This window comes from Pogoniulus pusillus, chromosome 42 (assembly GCF_015220805.1).
Source record: "Pogoniulus pusillus isolate bPogPus1 chromosome 42, bPogPus1.pri, whole genome shotgun sequence".
Lineage (NCBI taxonomy): Eukaryota > Metazoa > Chordata > Aves > Piciformes > Lybiidae > Pogoniulus > Pogoniulus pusillus.
The window spans coordinates 442,668-466,971 of record NC_087305.1 but is presented as its reverse complement, the minus strand read 5'-3'; the positions used below and the strand labels follow the sequence as shown (position 1 = coordinate 466,971).

The following is a 24,304-nucleotide window of genomic DNA, read 5'->3' as shown; positions in this document are numbered from 1 at the left end:
TAGCAGGGGTTGCAGCCTGCAGCAGGGGGATGCAGCAGCAGAAGTTGCAGCAGCAGGAGTTGCAGCAGCAGCAGCAGAGGTTGCAGCAGCAGCAGCAGAGGTTGCAGCAGCAGCAGGGGGGTGCAGCCCGCGGGCAGGACGCGGCAGGGGAGCACTGCCCTGGGGCCCTGGCAGGCAGTGAGGAGCAGGCAGCTTAGTCCCTCCCAGCAGCAAAACCAAGCAGCTGGGCAATAGCCACAGCTGCACCGGCTGGGCCCTGCCGGCTCAGGCTCCTGCTCCTTGGTCCTCTTGTACACAACAGCAATTAACAGCCTGCACCAATCAACTGCACTGCACAGCTGCCTCTGCCTGCACCAATCAACTGCACTGCACAGCTGCCTCTGCCTGCACCAATCAACTGCACTGCACAGCTGCCTCTGCCTGCACCAATCAACTGCACTGCACAGCTGCCTCTGCCTGCACCAATCAACTGCCACTGCACAGCTGCCTCTGCCTGCACCAATCAACTGCACTGCACAGCTGCCTCTGCCTGCACCAATCAACTGCCCCTGCACAGCTGCCTCTGCCTGCACCAATCAACTGCACTGCACAGCTGCCTCTGCCTGCACCAATCAACTGCCCCTGCACAGCTGCCTCTGCCTGCACCAATCAACTGCACTGCACAGCTGCCTCTGCCTGCACCAATCAACTGCACTGCACAGCTGCCTCTGCCTGCACCAATCAACTGTCCCTGCACAGCTGCCTCTGCCTGCACTGCACAGCTGCCTCTGCCTGCACCAATCAACTGCACTGCACAGCTGCCTCTGCCTGCACCAATCAACTGCCCCTGCACAGCTGCCTCTGCCTGCACTGCACAGCTGCCTCTGTCTGCACCAATCAACTGCCACTGCACAGCTGCCTCTGCCTGCACCAATCAACTGCACTGCACAGCTGCCTCTGCCTGCACCAATCAACTGCACTGCACAGCTGCCTCTGCCTGCACCAATCAACTGCCCCTGCACAGCTGCCTCTGCCTGCACTGCACAGCTGCCTCTGCCTGCACCAGTCAACTGCACTGCACAGCTGCCTCTGCCTGCACTAATCAACTGCACTGCACAGCTGCCTCTGCCTGCCCTCCTCTGGGCCAAGCAGCTGTGCAAGGCCAGGGCAAAGCAATGCCTGCTGCTGAGAGGAGCAAAACAGCTCAGCAGCATCAGAGGAGATCCCAGCCAGAACACAGCTGATGGTGCAAGTCCTTGTGCTGGGACAGGGAGAGAGGGAGGGAAGCCTGCCCTGGGGCAAGCTCCTGTGCTGGGACAGGGAGAGAGGGAGGGAAGCCTGCCCTGGGGCAAGCTCCTGTGCTGGAGTGGGAGGGAGGGAGGAAAGTCTGCCCTGGTTCCAGCCCTCCACATGAAAGGTTTGCAGCTTCTCTTCTCTTTAAGCAAGCTGAGTGGGAGCAGGAGGAAGAGGAACTGTCTGCAGGCTGTTAGCACTGACCATGCCTTGGCCTCTCCTTAAGGACAAGGTCAGCCTGGAGGGCTGCAGGTCATGTTGAGGCAGAGGCACTCAGCTGAGCCAGGTCAGGGCCTCACCAGCAAAGGCTGTGTGAAGAAAGGGCAGTTTTACTGCTGTGGTCTTCCACAGAGCCTGGCAGCAGCCTGAGGTCAGCACTCAGCTGAGTGTGAGGTGTTGCTGAGCATCCACACAGCCCTCTGGAGAAGCTGCAGCACTGCAGCCACCACCAGACTAAGCCTGCAGCTGACACTGGAGTGATGCTAAATAGTTTTGGTTTGACAGAGAAGAGAATTGCTGCAGCCTGTTTGGAAAGCCCTCAGGCAGCTTCCAGCAACCACTCAGGTGAGTGCTGCATGCCAGGAGCACTGCCATGCCCTGCAGGGAGAGCTCAGAGAGGCCACCCCAAGAGCCATGCCCTGCAGGGAGAGCTCAGAGAGGCCACCCCAAGAGCCATGCCCTGCAGGGAGAGCTCAGAGAAGCCACCCCAAGAGCCATGCCCTGCAGGGAGAGCTCAGAGAGGCCACCCCAAGAGCCATGCCCTGCAGGGAGAGCTCAGAGAGGCCACACCAAGAGCCATGTCCTGCAGGGAGAGCTCAGAGAGGCCATGCCAAGAGCCATGCCCTGCAGGGAGAGCTCAGAGAGGCCATGCCAAGAGCCATGGGGGGCAGGGGTTGCCTTGGAGTGTTGAGCAGCCCTTAGCAAAGCACTGCTTTATGCCTTGAGGTGTGGTTTCTTCTTGTAGGGTGTGAGTGAGGCTAACTCAAATCAATGGAGCTGCCCCCCCTGAGCAGGAGGGAATGCAGAGCTCACTGCACTCCAGTGGCTGTGAAAGCCAGTGCCAGGTCTGGGAAGTGGCATCTGTGTGAGTGCTGATTCCCTGCAAGCTTGTCACAGAACTGCTCCCAAGGTCATCTCTGCTGAGCCTTTCTCATCCTCTCCCCTTTCCAACCAGCTCCACACAGAGAGCTCCAGGAGAAACCAGGCTGGCTCCAGGGCCCTGGCAGGGCAGTGCTGGTGCTGCCTCTCTGCCGAGACAGACACCAGGCAGAAGCCTCCTCCTGGGCATGCAGAGCAGCAGCAAGCTGGCTCCTGGGGATGTGTTTCTGGTGCCACAGTGCTTGGTTCAAGGGGGAGGAAGATCCTCAGCACAGGAAGGCTTCTGCTTGTGAACAAGGAGAGCACCAGCAGAGGGCAAGCACTGCTCCTGCCCCTCTCCTCCCCACACACTCCAGCTCCTCTGCCTGCATGGGCACAGCTACAGGGCAGCTGCTGGTGCCACACAGGCTGTGGTGGCCCAGCCAGGCTGCCAGATTGTCACTTGCTAGGTATTTGGCATAGGTCAGGCCCTCCAGAAGCAAGGTTTGGCTCAGCACAGTGACTGTGGGCATCAGTTCCCTCCCGTGCAGCAGGCAGAACCTGAGCCCCAGCTCCTTGCTTCCACCTGCACAAGCAGCAGCAGCAGCAGCTCCTGTTCCACTTGTCTGGGCTGGCATCCTGCCCTCATGGCTTCTCACCAGCCACTGCCATGAGCCCCAAAGCTCTTCCAAGCCAGCTGGAGGCTTCCTGACCCAGAAGGCTGAGGAGTCCTTACAGAAAACCACTGAGGGAAGGTCTGGCACTGGAAATGAAACGACAGCAACAAACAAACCCCAAAGCTATGGAGACAGCGAGGTGGAACCGACTGGACAAGCACTAATGAAATGGAATCGTGGTGACCTTGGGCACAAAGGAGGCTTCCCCCCAAGGAGGTGTGCCCAGGGGGCCTGAAAGCCAAGGGGCTGGGCACCGAAGCCAGGAGTCTCTGCCCGGGTGCCCTGCGCCCCTGCGAGGCAGCAGATCTCTGTCACTCTACAGTTACAGACTTGGCCAGATTGCGTGGGAAATCCACCTGCAGAGGGAGGAGAAAGAACAGGCAGGTGAGTGCGGGGGGAGCTCGGGCAGCTGGGCACCGCTGGGCACCGCTGGGCACCGCTGGGCACCGCTGGGCACCGCTGGGCACCGCTGGGCACCGCTGGGCACCGCTGGGCACTGCGGGCAGGGAGCGGCGCAGGCCCAGAGAGCTCCTCCGGAGCAGCAGGAGCAGGAGTCAGACCCTGCAGCCTCCCCTGCAGCCTCCCCTGCAGCCTCCCCTGCAGCCTCCCCTGCTGAGAGCTTCCCCAGGGGCACAGGGCAGAGGCTGCCTGCAGAGCCAGGACCTGGCACAGGCTGCACCAAACCCCCTGCTGAGGATGGCTGCCACACCTGGGCCCTTGCCAGCCCTCAGCCCCTGCCTGCCTTCTTCAGGCCCCTGCCAGCCCTCCTTAGCACCCTGCCTGCCCTCCTCAGCACCCTGCTTGCCCTCCTCAGCACCCTGCCAGCCCTCACACTCTGCCTGCCCTCCTCAGCACCCTGCCTGCCCTCACACTCTGCCTGCCCTCCTCAGCACCCTGCCTGCCCTCCTCAGCACCCTGCCTGCCCTCCTCAGCACCCTGCCAGCCCTCACACTCTGCCAGCCCTCCTCAGCACCCTGCCTGCCCTCCTCAGCACCCTGCCAGCCCTCCTCAGCACCCTGCCTGCTCTCCTCGACCCCTCCAGCCTCACCCAGCACAGCTCCTGCAGCCCCAGACACCTCCAGCATCCCCCAGCACAGCTCCTGCAGCCACAGACACCTCCTGCCTCACCCAGCAGAGATCCTGATGCTCCACAGACACCTCCTGCAGCCCCAGACACCTCCAGCCTCACCCAGCACAGCTCCTGCAGCCCCACAGACACCTCCTGCCTCACCCAGCACAGCTCCTGCAGCCCCACAGACACCTCCTGCAGCCCCAGACACCTCCTGCCTCACCCAGCACAGCTCCTGCAGCCCCACAGACACCTCCAGCAGCCCCCAGCAGAGCTCCTGCAGCCCCACAGACACCTCCAGCATCCCCCAGTACAGCTCCTGCAGCCCCACAGACACCTCCAGCCTCACCCAGCAGAGCTCCTGCAGCCCCACAGACACCTCCAGCATCCCCCAGCAGAGCTCCTGCAGCCACAGACACCTCCAGCCTCACCCAGTACAGCTCCTGCAGCCCCACAGACACCTCCTGCAGCCCCACAGACACCTCCTGCCTCACCCAGCAGAGCTCCTGCAGCCCCACAGACACCTCCAGCAGCCCCACAGACACCTCCTGCCTCACCCAGCACAGCTCCTGCAGCCTCACAGACACCTCCTGCAGCCCCACAGACACCTCCAGCCTCACCCAGCACAGCTCCTGCAGCCCCACAGACACCTCCAGCAGCCCCACAGACACCTCCTGCCTCACCCAGCACAGCTCCTGCAGCCTCACAGACACCTCCTGCAGCCCCACAGACACCTCCTGCCTCACCCACCACAGCTCCTGCAGCCCCAGCAGAGCTCCTGCAGCCCCACAGACACCTCCAGCAGCCCCAGCAGAGCTCCTGCAGCAGGCAGCAGCAGGGCAGCAGGGCAGCAGTTCTGTACTCACATCATAGCCTCTGAGCACTGCCAGGTGGAAAGCCAGCAGCTGGAGGGGGATCACACTCAGGATCCCCTGCAGACAGTCCACTGAGTGGGGAACTTTGATTGTCCTCTTGTTGTTCTTGATGGTCTCAATGTCCTCCTTGTCACAGATCACCACAGGCCTCCCCTGCAGCAAAGGGAAGGGTTGAAGGACAGAGCCAAGCCTGGAGGATTCTGCTCTCACTTCTGCCCTGAGCAGCAGCAGCAAAGGATCACAGAGTGGAAGGGACCCCCCCAAAAGCTCATCCAGTCCAACCCCCTCCCCCCTACCAGAGCAGCATCCCCTAACACCAGCAATGCCTCCAGGCAGGCCTTGAATATCTCCACCCTCCACAACCCCCACCCTGAGCAGCCTGCTCCAAGAAGCACCTCAGAACAGAGCAGCTCAGCACCACCACCCCCCTGGGCACCCCCCTGCAGCCTGGGTAAGGTGAGGAGGGGGAAGAAAAACCACACCAGGCCTCTGCAACCTGCTGCAGCAGCTGCAGCTGGAAGGTGCCAGGCTGGAAGCAGCATTCCTGATTCCCAGAGAACATGGAATGGGCTGGAAGGGACCTTCAGGACCATCCAGTGCCATGGGCAGGGACAAATCACACCAGCACAGGGTGCTCAGGGCCTCATCCAGACTGGCACTGAACACCTCCAGGGAGGTTGTGGAGCACAGAAGCACCCAATGTGATCAAAGATCACATTGGGTGCTTCTGTGCTCCACAACCTCCCTGAGCAACCTGTGCCAGGGTCTCATCACCCTCAACCTGTGCCAGGCTCTCTCCACTCTCCCTCTCACCAATCTCTCCCTCTCCCAGCTCAAATCCATTCTCCCTCCTCCTGCCACTCCCAGCCCTTGCCCAAAGTCCCTCCCCAGCTCTCCTGCAGCCCCTTCAGGCACTGCAAGCTGCTCTCAGCTCTCCCTGCAGCCTTCCTCAGCCTGAGCAGCCTCAACTCTGCCAGCCTGTGCCCACAGGGGAGGTTCTGCAGCCTCTGCTCAGCTCTGTGGCCTCCTCTGGAGCCTCTCCAGCAGCTTCCAGGTCCTGCTTGTGCTGGGAGCCCAAAGCTGGAGGCAGTGCTGCAGGGAGGGGCTGGTACAGGATGCTCTCTAAGTTCCCTTCCAACCCAAAGCATTCACTGATCCCACTCCAGGTAGGATCAACCCTCCCAGCCTGTGCCACACCAGGGAAGCTTCTGCAGCCTCTGCTGAGCTCTGTGGCCTCCTCTGCAGCCTCTCCAGCAGCTTCCAGGTCCTTCTTGCGCTGGGAGCCCAGAGCTGGAGGCAGTGCTGCAGGGAGGGGTTGGTACTGGATGCTCTGTAAAGGTCCCTTCCAACCTGTGCCAGGGTCTCTGCAGTCTCCAGCTGCCCTCTGAGCACTCTGGGTACCCCCTCCCCCCCATCCCTGGCACTCACCTGGCGGGCAATGACCTGCTGCAGGGCATTCTGGCACTTGGCATAGGTGTGGTCTCTCATGATGATCATGATCACTGGCATCAGCTTGTCCACCAGGGCCAGGGGGCCATGCTTCAGCTCCCCTGCCAGGATGCCCTCAGAGTGCATGTAGGTGATCTCCTTGATTTTCTAGGGGGAGACAAAGCCCTCTCCTTGGCACCCCTGCTGCTGTGCCACCCCTGCTGCTGTGCCACCACTGCTGCTGTGCCGCCCCTGCTGCTGTGCCACCCCTGCTCCTGTGCCACCCCTGCCATGCCATCCTTGATCCTGTGCCACCCCTGCTGCTGTGCCACCACTGCTGCTGTGCCGCCCCTGCTCCTGTGCCACCCCTGCTCCTGTGCCACCCCTGCTCCTGTGCCACCCCTGCCGCTGTGCCACCCCTGCTCCTGTGCCACCCCTGCTCCTGTGCCACCACTGCTCCTGTGCCACCACTGCTCCTGTGCCATCCCTGCTGCTGTGCCGCCCCTGCTGCTGTGCCGCCCCTGCTGCTGTGCCGCCCCTGCTGCTGTGCCGCCCCTGCTGCTGTGCCGCCACTGCTCCCGTGCCACCCCTGCTCCCGTGCCACCCCTGCTCCCGTGCCACCCCTGCTGTTGTGCCACCACTGCTGCTGTGCCACCCCTGCTCCTGTGCCACCCCTGCTCCTGTGCCACCCCTGCTCCTGTGCCCACCGCAGCACCAGGGCTGAGGGCTCCACCACCTCCCTGGACAGCCTCTGCCAGGCCCTGAGCACTCTGGCAGCAAAGAAATCTTTCCTCACCTCCAACCTAACCCTCCCCTGGCACAGTTCCAGGCCAGTTCCTCTCCTTCTGAGCCTTGGCAGCAGAGCCCAACCCCCACCTGGCTCCAGCCTCCTCTCAGGCAGCTGCAGAGGCCAAGGAGGTCTCCTCTCAGCCTCCTCTCCTCCAGCCTCACCACCCCCAGCTGCTCCTCCCCAGCTCTCTCCTCCAGACCCTTCCCCACCTTTGCTGCCCTTCTCTGGCCCTGCTCCAGCCTCTCAGTCTCCTCCTGGCACTCAGGGACCCAAAACTGACCCCAGGATCCCAGCTGTGGCCCCGGGGAAGTGCCAACTTCCTGCCCTGCGTCTCCTGGCAATGCCTCCCAGGCCCTGAGCTGGCACAAACAGAGGAGGCTCCACCTCACTCACCTCTGCAGTCACCAAAGGTCACCCTTCCTGCCCTCCTCTGGCCTGCCCCAGCCTCTTCATGTCCTTCTGGCACTGAGGAACCCAAACCTGACCCCAGCCCTCAGGGTGTGCCCTCACCAGTGCCCAGCCCAGGGGCACCATCACTTCCCTGCTCCTCTTGCTCACACTCCTGCTGGTCCAGGCCAGGCTGCTGGTGGCCTTCTTGGCCACCTGAGTACACTGCAGGCTCACATTCAGTTGGTTGTCACCAGCACCCCCAGGTCCCTCTGTGCCAAGCTGCTTTCAAGCCACTCTTCCTCAAGCCTGTGGCACTGGTGGGGGCTCTGTGACCCCAGTGTCAGGCAGCAGGGCAGAGCTGTGAGCTGCAGGCATCAGGCATGGCCTGGGTGGAAAGCTGCAGCTCCCAGCTTGAGGCTGGCCTCAGGCAGCTTTAAGCCAAAGCCTCTCTTACCAAAGCTCCCTCCAGGCAGGTAGCATAGTGATAGCCTCTGCCCATGATCAGCACAGACTTCTGGTGGTAGAGCTCCGTGGCCAACTTCTGGATCTCATCATCCATGCTCAGCACTTCTTTAATTAGGTCTGGGAGGGAAGAGGAGAGGACAAAGTGTGCAGGCTCCTACTGCTGAGCCTCTCAAACCCTACCCAGTTTGTCCTGCAGAGAGCAGAGACCTGATCACAAACTGCATCAGTGTGCCCAGGTGGGCAGCAGAGCCAATGGCATCCTGGGCTGGCTCAGGAGCAGTGTGGGCAGCAGGACAAGGGAGCTGCTTCTGCCCCTCTGCTCAGCACTGCTCAGGCCACCCCTGCAGTGCTGGGTCCAGTTCTGGGCTCCTCCCTTGCAGAGAGATGCTGAGGTGCTGGAAGGTGCCCAGAGCAGGGCAGCAAGGCTGGGGAGGGGCCTGGAGCACAGCCCTGTGAGGAGAGGCTGAGGGAGCTGGGGGGGTGCAGCCTGCAGCAGAGGAGGCTCAGGGCAGAGCTCATTGCTGCCTGCAGCTGCCTGCAGGGAGGCTGTGGCCAGGTGGGGTTGGGCTCTGCTGCCAGGCAGCCAGGGACAGAAGAAGGGGACACAGCCTGAAGCTGTGGCAGGGCAGGCTCAGGCTGGGTGTTAGGAGGAAGTTGTTGTCAGAGAGTGATTGGCACTGGAATGGGCTGCCCAGGGAGGTGGTGCAGTGCCCATGGCTGGGGGTGCTGAGGAGGAGGCTGCAGGAGGCACTCAGTGCCAGAGCTCAGCTCACCAGAAGGGGCAGGGCAGAGGTTGGACTCGGTGAGCTCAGAGCTCTTCTCCGATCTGCTTCACTCAGGGACTCTGTGACAGCTCTGAAGGCAGCAGAGGCTGCAGAAGCTGCTGCTGCCAAACAGCCACTTGACCCCTGAGGGTCTCCCCCCCTGAGCCCCCTGAGCTGGTGAGACAGAAGCAGCAGAGCAGGTCCCTACCTGGCAGCCCCTTCAGGCCACGCATGATCTCCTTGCGCCTCTCCTGCATGGAGATCCTGTCGTCACACATCATCAGGGCAAACATCACCAGCGAGATGAACTGGCTGGTGTAGGCCTGGGGAGGGAGAGAGAGAGAGAGGGACACACAAACATCACTCTGCCAACCTCCAGACAGCTCTCCCCTGGGCCAGCTGCGGGCACGGTGCCAGGCGGCAGCGAGGGAGCGAAGGTGAAGATGGCAAAGCTGATCTGGGCAGGTCCCAGCCAGGGCTGAGCAGTGGCTCCAGCAGTGGCTCCAGCAGTGGCTCCAGCTCATGCCCCAGCAGATGGAGGCACAACGAGCACCTGGAGTGCTTCCAAGAGGCCTGCTTGGTGATCAGACCTGGAGTGGGATCAGTGAATGCTTTGGGTTGGAAGGGAACTTAAAGAGCATCCAGTACCGACCCCTCCCTGCAGCACTGCCTCCAGCTCTGGGCTCCCAGCACAAGAAGGACCTGGAGGCTGCTGGAGAGGCTCCAGAGGAGGCCACAGAGAGGAGCAGAGGCTGCAGAAGCTTCCCTGTGAGGACAGGGTGGAAGAGTTGATCCTACCTGGAGTGGGATCAGTGAATGCTTTGGGTTGGAAGGGAACTTAAAGAGCATCCAGTACCGACCCCTCCATGCAGCACTGCCTCCAGCTCTGGGCTCCCAGCACAAGAAGGACCTGGAGAGGCTGCAGAGGAGGCCACAGAGCTGAGCAGAGGCTGCATAACCTCCCCTGTGGGGCACAGGCTGGGAGAGTTGAGAAGGCTGCAGGGAGAGTTGAGAGCAGCTCCCAGTGCCTGAAGGGGCTGCAGGAGAGCTGGGGAGGGACTGGGAGTGGCAGGAGGAGGGAGAATGGATTTGAGCTGGGAGAGGGAGAGATTGGTGAGAGGGAGGGTGGGGAGAGCCTGGCACAGGTTGAGGGTGCTGAGACCCTGGCACAGGTTTCCAGGGAGGTTGTGGAGCACAGAAGCACCCAATGTGATCTTTGATCACATTGGGTGCTTCTGTGCTCCACCACCTCCCTGGAGGTGTTCAGTGCCAGTCTGGATGAGGCCCTAAGCAGCCTGTGCTGGTGTGATTTGTCCCTGCCCATGGCACTGGATGGTCCTGAAGGTCCCTTCCAACCCAACCCACTCTGTGAATCTCTAAGGCAGTTCAGGACACAACACCTGAGCCTCTAGGACCTGGTATCAAACCCCTGCAGCAAAGCCCAGCTCCTGAAGTGCTGCCAGGGCAGAGGTTATGAAGTGGTCCTGAGGTGCCAGCCTGAGCCTGAAGGTGCTTAGAAACCAGCTGAAGGTTCACAACATTTCAGCCCCTCCCTGACCAACCTCCCAGGAACCTTCCTGCTGGAGATGCCTTAAACAGCTCTGAAGTAAGCCAGAAAAGCTTCAGCTGCCAACCAGAGGAGGGCACAGCCCAGGTCAGTGCCAGGCAGAGCCTGATGTGGGTCTGAGCTGCTCTGCTTTGGGTCTGAGATGCTCTGTTTTGGAGTCTGCTGTGGGTCTGAGCTGCTCTGCTTTGGGGTCTGAGCTGCTCTGCTGTGGGGCCTGATGTGGGTCTGAGCTGCTCTGCTGTGGGGTCTGAGCTGCTCTGCTGTGGGGTCTGAGCTGCTCTGCTTTAGGGTCTGAGCTGCTCTGCTTTGGGGCCTGAGCTGCTCTGCTGTGGGGTCTGAGCTGCTCTGCTTTAGGGTCTGAGCTGCTCTGCTGTGGGTCTGAGCTGCTCTGCTTTGGGTCTGAGTTGCTCTGCTTTAGGGTCTGAGCTGCTCTGCTTTGGGGGCTGCTGTGGGTCTGAGCTGCTCTGCTGTGGGGTCTGAGCTGCTCTGCTGTGGGGTCTGAGCTGCTCTGCTTTAGGGTCTGAGCTGCTCTGCTTTAGGGTCTGAGCTGCTCTGCTTTAGGGTCTGAGCTGCTCTGCTTTGGGGGCTGCTGTGGGTCTGAGCTGCTCTGCTGTGGGGTCTGAGCTGCTCTGCTGTGGGGTCTGAGCTGCTCTGCTTTAGGGTCTGAGTTGCTCTGCTTTAGGGTCTGAGCTGCTCTGCTGTGGGGTCTGAGCTGCTCTGCTGTGGGGTCTGAGCTGCTCTGCTTTGGGGTCTGAGCTGCTCTGCTGTGGGGTCTGAGCTGCTCTGCTGTGGGGTCTGAGCTGCTCTGCTGTGGGGTCTGAGCTGCTCTGCTTTAGGGTCTGAGCTGCTCTGCTTTAGGGTCTGAGTTGCTCTGCTTTAGGGTCTGAGCTGCTCTGCTTTAGGGTCTGAGCTGCTCTGCTTTGGGGGCTGCTGTGGGTCTGAGCTGCTCTGCTTTGGGGGCTGCTGTGGGTCTGAGCTGCTCTGCTGTGGGGTCTGAGCTGCTCTGCTTTGGGGGCTGCTGTGGGGTCTGAGCTGCTCTGCTGTGGGGTCTGAGCTGCTCTGCTTTAGGGTCTGAGCTGCTCTGCTTTAGGGTCTGAGCTGCTCTGCTTTAGGGTCTGAGCTGCTCTGCTTTGGGTCTGAGCTGCTCTGCTTTGGGTCTGAGCTGCTCTGCTTTGGGTCTGAGCTGCTCTGCTTTGGGTCTGAGCTGCTCTGCTTTGGGTCTGAGCTGCTCTGCTTTGGGGTCTGCTGTGGGTCTGAGCTGCTCTGCTTTGGGGTCTGCTGTGGGTCTGAGCTGCTCTGCTCTGGTGCAGCTGCAGGTGACAGCAGTCAGCAGCCCCCAGCAGCCTCAGGCTTGTTTCTGATGTTCTCAAGTGCAGTTCTGGGCACCCTCAGGGTGGAATCTTTCCAGGCTATTTCCCAAGCTCAGGTGACACCAGTGCAGGCTCTCTGCTCAAGACCACCCCTTGAAGCCTTCATCTCAGAGGTTCTCAGCAGAGAATCAGAGCTGGAAGAGCTCTTTAAGCTCACCCAGTCCAAGCTTCACCCCAACACCACCCGAGGCACCAAACCACAGCCCCCAGTGCCACAGCCACAGGTCTCTTGAGCACCTCCATCACCTCCCTGGGCAACCTGTGCCAATCCCTGACCACTCTTGCAGGGAGGAAATGTTTCCTCATCTCCAACCTAACCCTCCCCTGGCAGAAGCTCAGGCCAGGCAGGCTGCCCAGGGCAGAGCAGCTGCACCAGAGCAGAGCAGGCTGCCCAGGGCAGTGCCACTCAGGCAGCTTCCAGCACTTTGTCTTTCCATTTCCCTTTTCACTTTCAGGCTTTCCACTGAGTGCAGCTCAAGGCAGGGATGGCCAAGAGCAGACAGTTCTTGCCCCTCTGAGACCTCTCTGTTGGCAATGTTTAAGGTCACTTCTGGTTCTGTAAAGGGAAGGGGGGAGAGGGAAGCATCTTCCTGTGTCCTGCAGAGGGGCTGAGTGCTCCTTAACCACAGAGTCAGCAACCAGGGGCAGAGAGGAGAGCCTGACCCTGTGCTCTGGGCAGACCTCAACCTGCACTGCTGCCTCCAGCTGTGGGAGCAGAGACCTGGAGCTGCTGGAGAGGCTCCAGAGGAGGGCACAGAGCTGGGCAGAGGCTGCAGCAGCCCTGCTGTGGGCACAGGCTGGCAGAGCTGAGGCTGAGCAGCCTGGAGAGGAGAAGGCTCCAGGGAGAGCTCAGAGCTGCAGTTCAGGAGCTGCAGGCAGCTGGGGAGGGACTGCTCAGGAGGGGCTGTGGGGATAGGCCGAGGGCAATGGTTTGGCAGTGGAGCAGGGCAGGGCTGGGTTGGACAGCAGGAGGAAGTTGTGCACCAGGAGGGTGCTGAGAGCCTGGCACAGGCTGCCCAGGGCTGTGCTTGAGGCCCCATCCCTGCAGCCCTTCAAGCTCAGCCTTGCTGTGCCCCTGTGCAGCCTGCTCTGGCTGGAGGAGTCCCTGCTGGGTGCAGGGGGTGGGCAAGATGCCCTTGGGGGGTCCCTTGCACCCCGGGGCAGGCTGTGAACCCCTCCTGCAGCTGGAGCTAGAAGAATGCAGAAGGGAGAAGGAAAAGCTTCTCCTGTGTGTAGCCCAAAGCCCTTCCAGGGCTGGGCAGCAGGGCAGGAAGCAGCTCTGGGAAGGCTGTGAAAGGGCTCTGAGAGCTCTCACAGACCAAAGGCAGAGCAGGCTCAGCTCTGCCCCCCTTGGCCTTGCCAACCTCGGGGCTGTGTGGTGGCTCTCAGAGCTGCACTGCACTGTGACCTGGAAGGACCTCCCCAGGCTGGATGCTGGGAGGGAGATCTGCACAGAGAGTGGTTGGCACTGGAATGGGCTGCCCAGGGAGGTGGTGCAGTGCCCATGGCTGGGGGTGTTGCAGCCAAGCCTGGCTGGGGCACTGAGTGCCATGGTCTGGTTGGTTGGGCAGGACTGGGGGCTGGGTTGGGCAGGAGGAGCTTGGAGCTCTCTGCCAACCTGCTTGGCTCTGTGGTTCTGCCTCCCTGGGGCTGGGGCAGCAAAGCCTTGGACCCTTCAGAGGAGTGGGGCAGTTGGTGGCAGGTGTCTGCCAGGGGAGGGCATGCAGGTGTCTGGGAGCCCACAGCCACCCCCAGGGCCTGGGCTGGCCCTTCAGGAGCTTCTGGTGGGGCTGGCTGAGAACCTGTTTGAGGGCTCAGCTGGACCAGCTGCCTTGGAGGGACTGGCAGCAGTTGGCAGCTGGCACCAGTGCTGTGCCCCAGGCAGCAGTGCTGGGCACAGTCCTGGTCAGTGTCTTCACTGATGATCTGGAGCAGGGCATGGAGTGCCCCAGCAGTGAGTTTGCAGCTGGCACCAAGCTAGGAGCAGCTGTGGAGCTGCTGGAGGGTAGCAGAGCCCTGCAGAGGGACCTGGCCAGGCTGCATGGGTGGGCAGAGGCCAAGGGGATGAGACTGAACAAGGCCAAGGGCAGGTTCTGCACTTTGGCCACAACAACCCCAAGCAGCACAACCTGAGCCCCAGAAGGAGCAGGCTGCAGCCACCAGGCTCTGCAGGGCTCACTGCAGAGAGGGCATTGTGCCCCCTGGCTCTGCCCAGACCTCACCTCCAGCCCTGCCTCCAACTCTGCTGTCCCCAGCAGCAGCAGGGCACAGAGCTGCTGGGGGAGACCAGAGGAGGCCACAAAGGTGCTGCCAGGGCTGCTTGGCTCTGTGGTTCTGCCTCCCTGGGGCTGGGGCAGCAAAGCCTTGGACCCTTCAGAGGAGTGGGGCAGTTGGTGGCAGGTGTCTGCCAGGGGAGGGCATGCAGGTGTCTGGGAGCCCACAGCCATCCCGGCCGGTGCAGGCTGCTCCAGGGGCAAGAGAAGGGCTGGAGCAGAGGCCCAGGCTGCAGGCAGCAGGCCGAGGAGCAGGCCCAGCAGGAGCTGTGGCAGGTGCTGGGGCTCACCTTGGTGCTGGCCACGCCGATCTCGGGCCCCGCGTTGATGTGCACCCCGCAGTCGGTCTCGCGCGAGATGGAGCTGCCCACGGTGTTGGTGATGCCCACGGTCAGGGCCCCTCGCTCCTTGCAGTACCTCAGCCCCATCAGGGTGTCTGCTGTCTCCCCTGCAAGCAGAGGCCAGCAGCAGCCTGCTGCAGCTCAGCCCTGCCTGGCCCTGCAGCCCCCCAGCTGCGGAGCTGCTGCAGCTCGGAGCCCCCAGCAGAGCTCTGCTCGGAGCCAGGGCAAGGGCAGAGACCTCAGAGCCCAACCCCTGCTGGGGTCTCTGGAGCAAGGATGCTGCTGGGGCCTAAAGGGCAGCTTGGGGGGAGGCGGAGGGGGGCAAAGGGCAGCCCAGGGGGAACCTGAGAGGGGCAAAGGGCAGCCCAGGGAGAGCCTGAGGGGGGCAAAGGGCAGCCCAGGGAGAGCCTGAGGGGGGCAAAGGGCAGCCCAGGGGGAACCTGAGGGGGCAAAGGGCAGCCCAGGGGGAACCTGAGGGGGGCAAAGGGCAGCCCAGGGGGAACCTGAGGGGGGCAAAGGGCAGCCCAGGGGGAGCCTGAGGGAGCAAAGGGCAGCCCAGGGGCAGCCTGAGGGAGCAAAGGGCAGCCCAGGGGCAGCCTGAGGGGGCAAAGGGCAGCCCAGGGGCAGCCTGAGGGGGCAAAAGGCAGCCCAGGGGCTCTCTTTCTCTCATCTGATCCTAGGGAGAAGAGCCCAAGCCCCACCAGGAGAGAGGAGGAGAACACAGCAGGACAGCAGAAGGGCTCCTGGCCAGAGGGGGACAGCAGAAGGGCTCTGGTTCCCCCCCCCCCCCCCGCTCTGCAAGTGCAGACTCCTCCTCTCTGGCCCTCTGCACACAACCCAAGCAGCAGGAGCAGGCAGGAGAGGTTGTCCCTGCTGAGCAGCCAAGGGGGCAGTGAGCTGGGGGGTGAAGAAGCCCATACCTGACTGGCTGAGGAAGAAGCAGACATCATCCCTGAAGACAGGAGTGTTCCTGTCCAGGAAGTCACTGGCAAGCTCCACCATCACTGGCAGCTCTGTCAGCTCCTCCAGCACCTGCCGGGTCTGGGCAAGAGGTGACACAAACAGAGACACAGAATGGGTTGGGCTGGAAGGGACCTCAAAGATCATCCTGTGGCTGCTCAGCCAGGCTGGCACTGAGCACCTGCAGGGAGGTTGTGGAGCACAGAAGCACCCAAGGTGATCAGAGATCACCTTGGGTGCTTCTGTGCTCCACAACCTCCCTGGGAAACCTGTGCCAGGGTCTCACCACCCTCAACCTCTGCCAGGCTCTCCCCACCCTCCCTCTCACCAATCTCTCCCTCTCCCAGCCCAAATCCATTCTCCCTCCTCCTGCCACTCCCAGCCCTTGCCCAAAGTCCCTCCCCAGCTCTCCTGCAGCCCCTTCAGGCACTGGGAGCTGCTCTGAGCTCTCCCTGCAGCCTTCCTCAGCCTGAGCAGCCTCAACTCTCTCCCAACCTGTCCTCACAGGGGAGGTTCTGCAGCCTCTGCTCAGCTCTGTGGCCTCCTCTGCAGCCTCACCAGCAGCTTCCAGCTCCTTCTTGTGCTGGGAGCCCAGAGCTGGAGGCAGTGCTGCAGGGAGGGGTTGGTACTGGATGCTCTCTAAGTTCCCTTCCAACCCAAAGCATTCACTGATCCCACTCCAGGTAGGATCAACTCTTCCAGCCTGTGACTACAGGGAAGCTTCTGCAGCCTCTGCTCAGCTCTGTGGCCTCCTCTGGAGGCTCTCCAGCAGCTCCAGCTCCTTCTTGTGCTGGGAGCCCAGAGCTGGAGGCAGTGCTGCAAGGGGGGAGTTGGTACTGGATGCTCTCTAAGTTCCCTTCCAACACAAAGCATTCACTGATCCCACTCCAGGTAGGATCAACTCTTCCAGCCTGTGCCCACACCAGGGAAGCTTCTGCAGCCTCTGCTGAGCTCTGTGGCCTCCTCTGCAGCCTCTCCAGCAGCTTCCAGCTCCTTCTTGTGCTGGGAGCCCAGAGCTGGAGGCAGTGCTGCAGGGAGGGGTTGGTACTGGATGCTCTTTAGGTTCCCTTCCAACCCAAAGCATTCACTGATCCCACTCCAGGTAGGATCAACCCTCCCAGCCTGTCCCACACCAGGGGAGGTTCTCCATCCATTTGAGCATCTTGGTGGCCTCCTCTTAACCTGAATCCTTCTCCTGCAGCCGCCCCCCTGCCCCCCGGGCACTCACGGCCACGCCCGCATGGTAGCTGGTGCCGCAGGCGATGAGGATCAGGCGGCGACACCTCTGGATCTCCTTGATGTGATCCTTCAGCCCGCCCAGATTCACTGCAAGCAACAGGGCAGAGGGCAAAAGAGATCAGCTGGGCAGGGAGGAGAGCAGCTGCAGGTGCCCGGGGCCAGCTGCAGGCACTGCCAGCACTGCCAGCACTGCCAGCACTGCCAGCAGAGCGCGGGCAGCTCACTGCCCCCGCAGGGAAACCTGGCACTGCCCCCTGGCACCCACCCCCCCCACCTCTGACAGCATCTTCTGCTCTGCCAGGGCACAGAAACAGAAGCCTTTAGGCTGGGAAAGGCCTCCAAGAGCCACCAAGTGCAAGCCCCCCCCCGACACTGCCCAGGCTGCTGCTGAAGCTCAGCACCACAGCTCCCAGGCTCCTCCATCCCCCCGGGGCTGGGGGCTGCAGCTCTGCCCTGGGCAGCCTGGGCCAGGCTTTGAGAAGCCTTTCAAGGGAGAAAGTTCTTCTAAGAGCCAACCTGAACCTCCCCTGGTGCACTCTGAGGTCCTTTGCTTTTGGCCTGTGGCTCACTGCGTGGCAGCAGAGCCCAACCCCCACCTGGCTGCAGCCTCCTCTCGGGGGGCTGCAGAGAGCAATGAGGCTGCTGCTGAAGCTCAGCACCACAGCTCCCAGGCTCCTCCGTGTCCCCCCCGGGGCTGGGGGCTGCAGCTCTGCCCTGGGCAGCCTGGGCCAGGCCTGCCCAGGCCCTTCAGAGAGGAATTTCCTTCTCATACCCAACCTAAGCCTCCCTTGGCACAACCTTGCCTCTTGTTCTCCCACTTGGGAGAAGAGGCCAAACCCAACCTGGCTCCAAGCTTCTGCCAGGGAGCAGTGAGGTCTGCTCTCAGCCTCCTCTTCCTCAGCCTCCCCACCCCCAGATCCCTCACCTGCTCCTCCCCAGCTCTCTCCTCCAGACCCTTGCCCACCTTTGCTGCCCTTCTCTGGCCCTGCTCCAGCCTCTCAGTCTCCTCCTGGCACTCAGGGACCCAAAACTGACCCCAGGATCCCAGCTGTGGCCTCAACTTCCTGCCCTGCATCTCCTGGCAATGCCTCCCAGACCCTGAGCTGGCACAAACAGAGGAGGCTCCACCTCACTCACCTCTGCAGTCACCAAAGCTCACCCTTCCTGCCCTCCTCTGGCCTGCTCCAGCCTCTCCATGTCCTTCTGGCACTGAGGAACCCAAACCTGACCCCAGCCCTCAGGGTGTGCCCTCACCAGTGCCCAGCCCAGGGGCACCATCACTTCCCTGCTCCTCTTGCTCACACTCCTGCTGGTCCAGGCCAGGCTGCTGGTGGCCTTCTTGGGGGGGAAGTGCCAACTTCCTGCCCTCCATCTCCTGGTAATGCCAACCAGAGCCTGAGCTGGCACAAAGGAGGCTCCAGCTCAATTACCTGTGTAGTCATCAAAGTTGACCCTTCCCCTCATGGTGTTAACCACAGATTCTGGCTGCTCAAAGATTTCCTTCTGCATAAAGGAGCTGAAGTTACCTGGAAAAGACAGAACAGAAGCAGGCACTTAGCAGCAGCACTGCCAGGGCTGCCTGGGCCAGCTCCTGCCCCACCAAACATCAGCTCCTTGCCAGAGACAAGGCAGAGAAGGCTCAGATCTGGGATGCTCAGCCTCTGGGGATCAGGTTTGGGAGAAATGGATGGCTCCAAGCAGGAGGAGAAGTCCTCAGCCCCAGAGCCCTGCTCCTTCTGCTGTGAGAAGCTAGAGGAGAGGTCCCACGAGAGGCCAGGACCAACTGTGCCACTGGCAGGGCAGCAGAGCAGCAGCTCAGGCAGCCTGTGGGACTCCTGTCCCTGGAGATACTCCAAACAGCCCCAGCCTGCTCCCAGGAGGGCTGAAGCACCCCAAACACTGCCCCAGGAGGGCTCAAACGCCCCAAACACTGCCCCAGGAGGGCTGAAATGCCCCAAACACTGCCCCAGGAGGGCTGAAATGCCCCAAACACTGCCCCAGGAGGGCTCAAACGCCCCAAACACTGCCCCAGGAGGGCTCAAACGCCCCAAACATTGCCCCAGGAGGGCTCAAACGCCCCAAACACTGCCCCAGGGTGGCTGAAATGCCCCAAACACTGCCCCAGGAGGGCTCAAACGCCCCAAACACTGCCCCAGGAGGGCTCAAATGCCCCAAACACTGACCCAGGAGGGCTCAAAACGCCCCAAACACTGACCCAGGAGGGCTCAAACACCCCGAACACTGCCCCAGGAGGGCTCAAACGCCCCAAACATTGCCCCAGGAGGGCTCAAACGCCCCAAACACTGCCCCAGGAGGGCTCAAACGCCCCAAACACTGCCCCAGGAGGGCTGAAGCACCCCAAACACTGTCCTCCACAACCTCCCTGGGAAACCTGTGCCAGTCTCTCACCAGCCTCAACCTCTGCCAGTCTCTTACCTCCTCCTCCTGCCATCCCCAGACCTTGTCCATATTCCCTCCCCAGCCCTCCTGCAGCTCCCTTCAGCTCCTGCAAGGCCACTCCAAGCTCTCCTGGAAGCCTTCTCCTCTGCAGGCTGCACAGCCCCAACTCTCTCAGCCTGTGCTCAGAGCAGAGCTGCTGCAGCCCTCTCAGCATCTTGGTGGCCTCCTCTGGGCTGGCTCCAACACTTCCATGTGCTGCTTGTGCTGGGGCTGCAGAGCTGCCCCCAGGACTGCAGGTGGGGTCTGAGGAGAGCAGAGCCAAGGGGCAGAGTCCCCTCCATGGAGTCCAACCTCTCACCCAACACCTTCTAATTAACTAAGCCCTGGCACTGAGTGCCTCATGCAGTCTCCTCTTGAGCACCCCCAGGGATGGGCACTCCACCACCTCCCCTGGCAGCCCATTCCAGTGCCAATCACTCTCTCTGCCAACAACTTCCTCCTGACATCCTGAATATTTTCATTGGGGATCTGGAGGAGGGGATTGAGTCCTGCCACAGAAAGCTTGCAGACAGCACCAAGCTGGCAGCAAGAGTGGCTCTGTCAGAGGGCAGGAGGGCTCTGCAGAGGGACCTGGGCAGGCTGGGCAGATGGGCACAGAACAGTGCCTGGAGTTTGAACAAGTCCAAGTGCCAGGTCCTGCATTTGGGCCACAACAACCTCATGCAGTGCTACAGGCTGGGGACAGAGTGGCTGAGAGCAGCCAGGCAGAGAGGGAGCTGGAGGTGCTGGTTGGTACCCCTGGCACTGAGTGCCTCATGCAGCCTCCTAAACACCCCCAGGGATGGGCACTGCACCTCCTCCCTGGGCAGCCCATTCCAGTGCCAATCACTCTCTCTGCCAAGAACTCCCTCCTAACATCCAGCCTGACCCTGCCCTGGCACAGCTTCAGCCTGGGTCCCCTTGTCCTGTCCCTGGCTGCCTGGCAGCAGAGCCCAACCCCACCTGGCTACAGCCTCCCTGCAGGCAGCTGCAGAGAGGAGGCAGAGCAGCTGAGGAACACAGCCTCAGAGTTCCTCTGACCTCCTTCTGCACTGTGCTGGCCTGGCAGGAGCTGGGCAGGAACCAGATCCTCAGCCCAGGAGGTCCCAAAGTCACCCTGGGAGGTGTTCAGAGGCACAGGTAGAGACCTGAGGCTGCTTCCTCCTCTCCTGCCCCTGCGCGCCTGAGACCTCGGCATAAACCCAACCCTCCAGCAGCCCCTCCGTGCCACGGGAGCTGCCAAGACGCCATCCTCTGCGAGGAGGAGGAGGAGGTAGCAGCCAAAGGCTCCTCACCCTTCATGATCTGCTGCAGCTCCATCTGCAGGGTCTGCACAGCCCTGCCCGGGTGGTCCCCGGCGGTGCGCTTGATGCGGTGGATGGAGAGGCGCCCGTCCACCACGGCTGCCACATCGTCGTCCTCCAGGAAGATCACTCTGTTGGTGTGCTCGATCACAGCACTGCAAGGCACACACCCCCCGGAGCCATCAGACACCCCCTGCCCACGCAGCGGGGCTGCAGCCCACCCCAGGCCTTCTGCCTGCCAGCACAGCTCCTCCGCCGGCTGCAATCGCTGCTGCGGGCAGGGCAGAGCTGCAGGGGGTGGGAAGCAGCTCTGGGTGCAACCCCACTGCCAGAGCAGGGTGGCACAGGGGCAGGAGGCAGCTCTGGGTGCAACCCCACTGCCAGAGCAGGGTGGCACAGGGGCAGAAGGCAGCTCTGGGTGCAACCCCACTGCCAGAGCAGGGGGGCACAGGGGCAGAAGGCAGCTCTGGGTCCAACCCCACTGCCAGAGCAGGGTGGCACAGGGGCAGAAGGCAGCTCTGGGTGCAACCCCACTGCCAGAGCAGGGTGGCACAGGGGCAGGAGGCAGCTCTGGGTGCAACTCCACTGCCAGAGCAGGGGGGCACAGGGGCAGGAGGCAGCTCTGGGTCCAACCCCACTGCCAGAGCAGGGGGGCACAGGGGCAGGAGGCAGCTCTGGGTGCAACCCCACTGCCAGAGCAGGGTGGCACAGGGGCAGGAGGCAGCTCTGGGTCCAACCCCACTGCCAGAGCAGGGTGGCACAGGGGCAGAAGGCAGCTCTGGGTGCAACCCCACTGCCAGAGCAGGGTGGCACAGGGGCAGAAGGCAGCTCTGGGTCCAACCCCACTGCCAGAGCAGGGTGGCACAGGGGCAGAAGGCAGCTCTGGGTGCAACCCCACTGCCAGAGCAGGGGGGCACAGGGGCAGAAGGCAGCTCTGGGTCCAACCCCACTGCCAGAGCAGGGTGGCACAGGGGCAGGAGGCAGCTCTGGGTGCAACCCCACTGCCAGAGCAGGGTGGCACAGGGGCAGGAGGCAGCTCTGGGTGCAACCCCACTGCCAGAGCAGGGTGGCACAGGGGCAGGAGGCAGCTCTGGGTGCAACCCCACTGCCAGAGCAGGGTGGCACAGGGGCAGGAGGCAGCTCTGGGTCCAACCCCACTGCCAGAGCAGGGTGGCACAGGGGCAGAAGGCAGCTCTGGGTGCAACCCCACTGCCAGAGCAGGGTGGCACAGGGGCAGGAGGGAGCTCTGGGTGCAACCCCACTGCCAGAGCAGGGTGGCACAGGGGCAGAAGGCAGCTCTGGGTCCAACCCCACTGCCAGAGCAGGGTGGCACAGGGGCAGAAGGCAGCTCTGGGTCCAACCCCACTGCCAGAGCAGGGTGGCACAGGGGCAGAAGGCAGCTCTGGGTCCAACCCCACTGCCAGAGCAGGGGGGCACAGGGGCAGAAGGCAGCTCTGGGTCCAACCCCACTGCCAGAGCAGGGTGGCACAGGGGCAGAAGGCAGCTCTGGGTCCAACCCCACTGCCAGAGCAGGGTGGCACAGGGGCAGGAGGCAGCTCTGGGTGCAACCCCACTGCCAGAGCAGGGTGGCACAGGGGCAGAAGGCAGCTCTGGGTCCAACCCCACTGCCAGAGCAGGGTGGTACAGGGGCAGGAGGCAGCTCTGGGTCCAACCCCACTGCCAGAGCAGGGTGGCACAGGGGCAGAAGGCAGCTCTGGGTGCAACCCCACTGCCAGAGCAGGGTGGCACAGGGGCAGGAGGCAGCTCTGGGTGCAACCCCACTGCCAGAGCAGGGTGGCACACGGGCAGAAGGCAGCTCTGGGTCCAACCCCACTGCCAGAGCAGGGTGGCACAGGGGCAGAAGGCAGCTCTGGGTGCAACCCCACTGCCAGAGCAGAGTGACCCTAACCCTAACCCAACCCCACTGCCAGAGCAGGGTGGCACAGGCCAGGTCACACAGGAGCACATGCAGGTAGGTCTTGAAAGCCTCCAGAGCAGACTCCACAACCTCTCTGAGCAGCCTGCTCCAGGCCTCCAGCAGCCTCACACCAAAGAAGTTTCTCCTCATGTTCAGATGGAACCTCCTGGGTGCCAGTCTGTGCCACTGCCCCTTGTCCTGTCCCTGGGCACCACTGGGAAGGGGCTGCCCCATCCTGTTATAAACACCCCAGGGGATTCCTTCCACCCCCCTCATCCTCAGTGCCTGCTTCCAGAGGAGGAGCAGCCAGAGCAGGGATGGGATCCAGCTGAGGAGGCAGGCAGTGAGGGCAGCAGCACAGCACAGCTGCCCCAGCACAGCTCCAGCTGCAGGCTCCTGCAGTCCTCAGCCCTGTCCCACTCTGCAGCTCCTCCTGCCTACCTGTGGGCCTGGGGCCAGCTTGGCCACCTGCTGACCACAGAGCCACAGAGCCAAGCAGGCTGGCAGAGAGCTCCAAGCTCCTTCAGCCCATCCTAGCCCCCAGCCCTGCCCAACCAACCAGACCATGGCACTCAGTGCCCCAGCCAGGCTTGGCTGCAACACCCCCAGCCATGGGCACTGCACCACCTCCCTGGGCAGCCCATTCCAGTGCCAATCACTCTCTCTGACAACAACTTCCTCCTCACACCCAGCCCAGACCTGCCCTGGCACAGCTTCAGCCTCTGTCCTCTTGTTCTGTCCCTGGCTGCCTGGCAGCAGAGCCTAACCCCACCTGGCTACAGCCTCCCTGCAGGCAGCTGCAGGCAGCAATGAGCTCTGCCCTGAGCCTCCTCTGCTGCAGGCTGCACCCCCCCAGCTCCCTCAGCCTCTCCTCACAGGGCTGTGCTCCAGGCCCCTCCCCAGCCTTGCTGCCCTGCTCTGGGCACCTTCCAGCACCTCAACATCTCTCTGCAATGGAGGAGCCCAGAACTGGACACAGCACTGCAGGGGTGGCCTGAGCAGTGCTGAGCACAGGGGCACAAGAACCTCCCTTGTCCTGCTGCCCACACTGCTCCTGAGCCAGCCCAGGATGCCATTGGCTCTGCTGCCCACCTGGGCACTGATGCCTCCTCTGCAGCTCCTCTCTGCCAGCACCCCCAGGGCCCTCTCTGCCTGGCTGCTCTCAGCCACTCTGGCCCCAGCCTGGAGCTGCTTGGGGTTGTTGTGGCCAAAGTGCAGAACCTGCCCTTGGCCTTGTTCAGTCTCATCCCCTTGGCCTCTGCCCACCCATGCAGCCTGGCCAGGTCCCTCTGCAGGGCTCTGCTACCCTCCCACAGCTCCACAGCTGCTCCTAGCTTGGTGCCAGCTGCAAACTCACTGCTGCTGGACTCAATGCCCTGCTCCAGACCAACAATGAAGACATTGAACAGGACTGTGCCCAGAAGGGCATCCCTGCAGGGATGCAGGACTGGCAGAAACCTTCCCTGCCTGCAGCTCACTTGGGGAATGCCACCACAGGAACTGCCAGTGGGGTGCAGGGTCCCTGGGCAGGACTCAGCCTGCACCCTGCCAGCTCAGCTCAGAGGGCAGCTGGAGTGAGGCACTGCAGCCTCCTGCTCTGACCTCGGGCAAGGCACTGAATGCTCTCTGAAAGCAGAGCACTTCAGGGGGGCCTAAAGGCTCTTCACTGCTGTGTCCCTGGGCTGGGCACTGGTCAGGCCACACCTCAGATCCTGGGGTTAGTTTTGGGTCCCTGAGTGCCAGGAGGAGACTGAGAGGCTGGAGCAGGGCCAGAGAAGGGCAGCAAAGGTGGGCAAGGGTCTGGAGGAGAGGACTGGGGAGGAGCAGGTGAGGGAGCTGGGGGTGGGGAGGCTGGAGGAGAGGAGGCTGAGAGGAGACCTCACTGCTCCCTGGCAGAAGCTTGGAGCCAGGTTGGGTTTGGTCTCTTCTCCCAAGTGGCAGAACAAGAGGCAAGGTTGTGCCAAGGGAGGCTTAGCTTGGGTATGAGAAGGAAATTCCTCTCTGAAGGGCCTGGGCAGGCCTGGCCCAGGCTGCCCAGGGCAGAGCTGCAGCCCCCAGCCCCGGGGGGGACACGGAGGAGCCTGGG

At 62.5% G+C, this 24,304-nt stretch overlaps 1 protein-coding gene across 4 annotated transcripts in view; it reads right to left on the bottom strand.

Annotated features, from left to right (window-relative positions):
- Positions 1 to 24,304, bottom strand: part of GFPT1 (glutamine--fructose-6-phosphate transaminase 1) — a 55,856-nt gene that overhangs the window by 7,555 nt on the left and 23,997 nt on the right. The window contains exons 10-19 of one of the 4 annotated variants that reach the window (XR_010308992.1): positions 20,292 to 20,455; positions 17,988 to 18,083; positions 16,547 to 16,644; positions 15,279 to 15,399; positions 14,308 to 14,465; positions 9,016 to 9,130; positions 8,033 to 8,160; positions 6,399 to 6,566; positions 4,962 to 5,123; positions 3,211 to 3,382 (exon numbers count right to left, since the gene is read on the bottom strand). Coding sequence is in view for 3 of the 4 variants with exons in the window: in XM_064175599.1 (XP_064031669.1) it covers positions 3,338 to 3,382; positions 4,962 to 5,123; positions 6,399 to 6,566; positions 8,033 to 8,160; positions 9,016 to 9,130; positions 14,308 to 14,465; positions 15,279 to 15,399; positions 16,547 to 16,644; positions 17,988 to 18,083; positions 20,292 to 20,455 (1,255 nt within the window). In the remaining variant the exon portion in view is untranslated. Of the gene's footprint in view, positions 1 to 3,107; positions 3,383 to 4,961; positions 5,124 to 6,398; positions 6,567 to 8,032; positions 8,161 to 9,015; positions 9,131 to 14,307; positions 14,466 to 15,278; positions 15,400 to 16,546; positions 16,645 to 17,987; positions 18,084 to 20,291; positions 20,456 to 24,304 lie in introns of those variants that run through there. The other 3 variants (XM_064175599.1, XM_064175600.1, XM_064175601.1) reach the window with 3 other exon arrangements.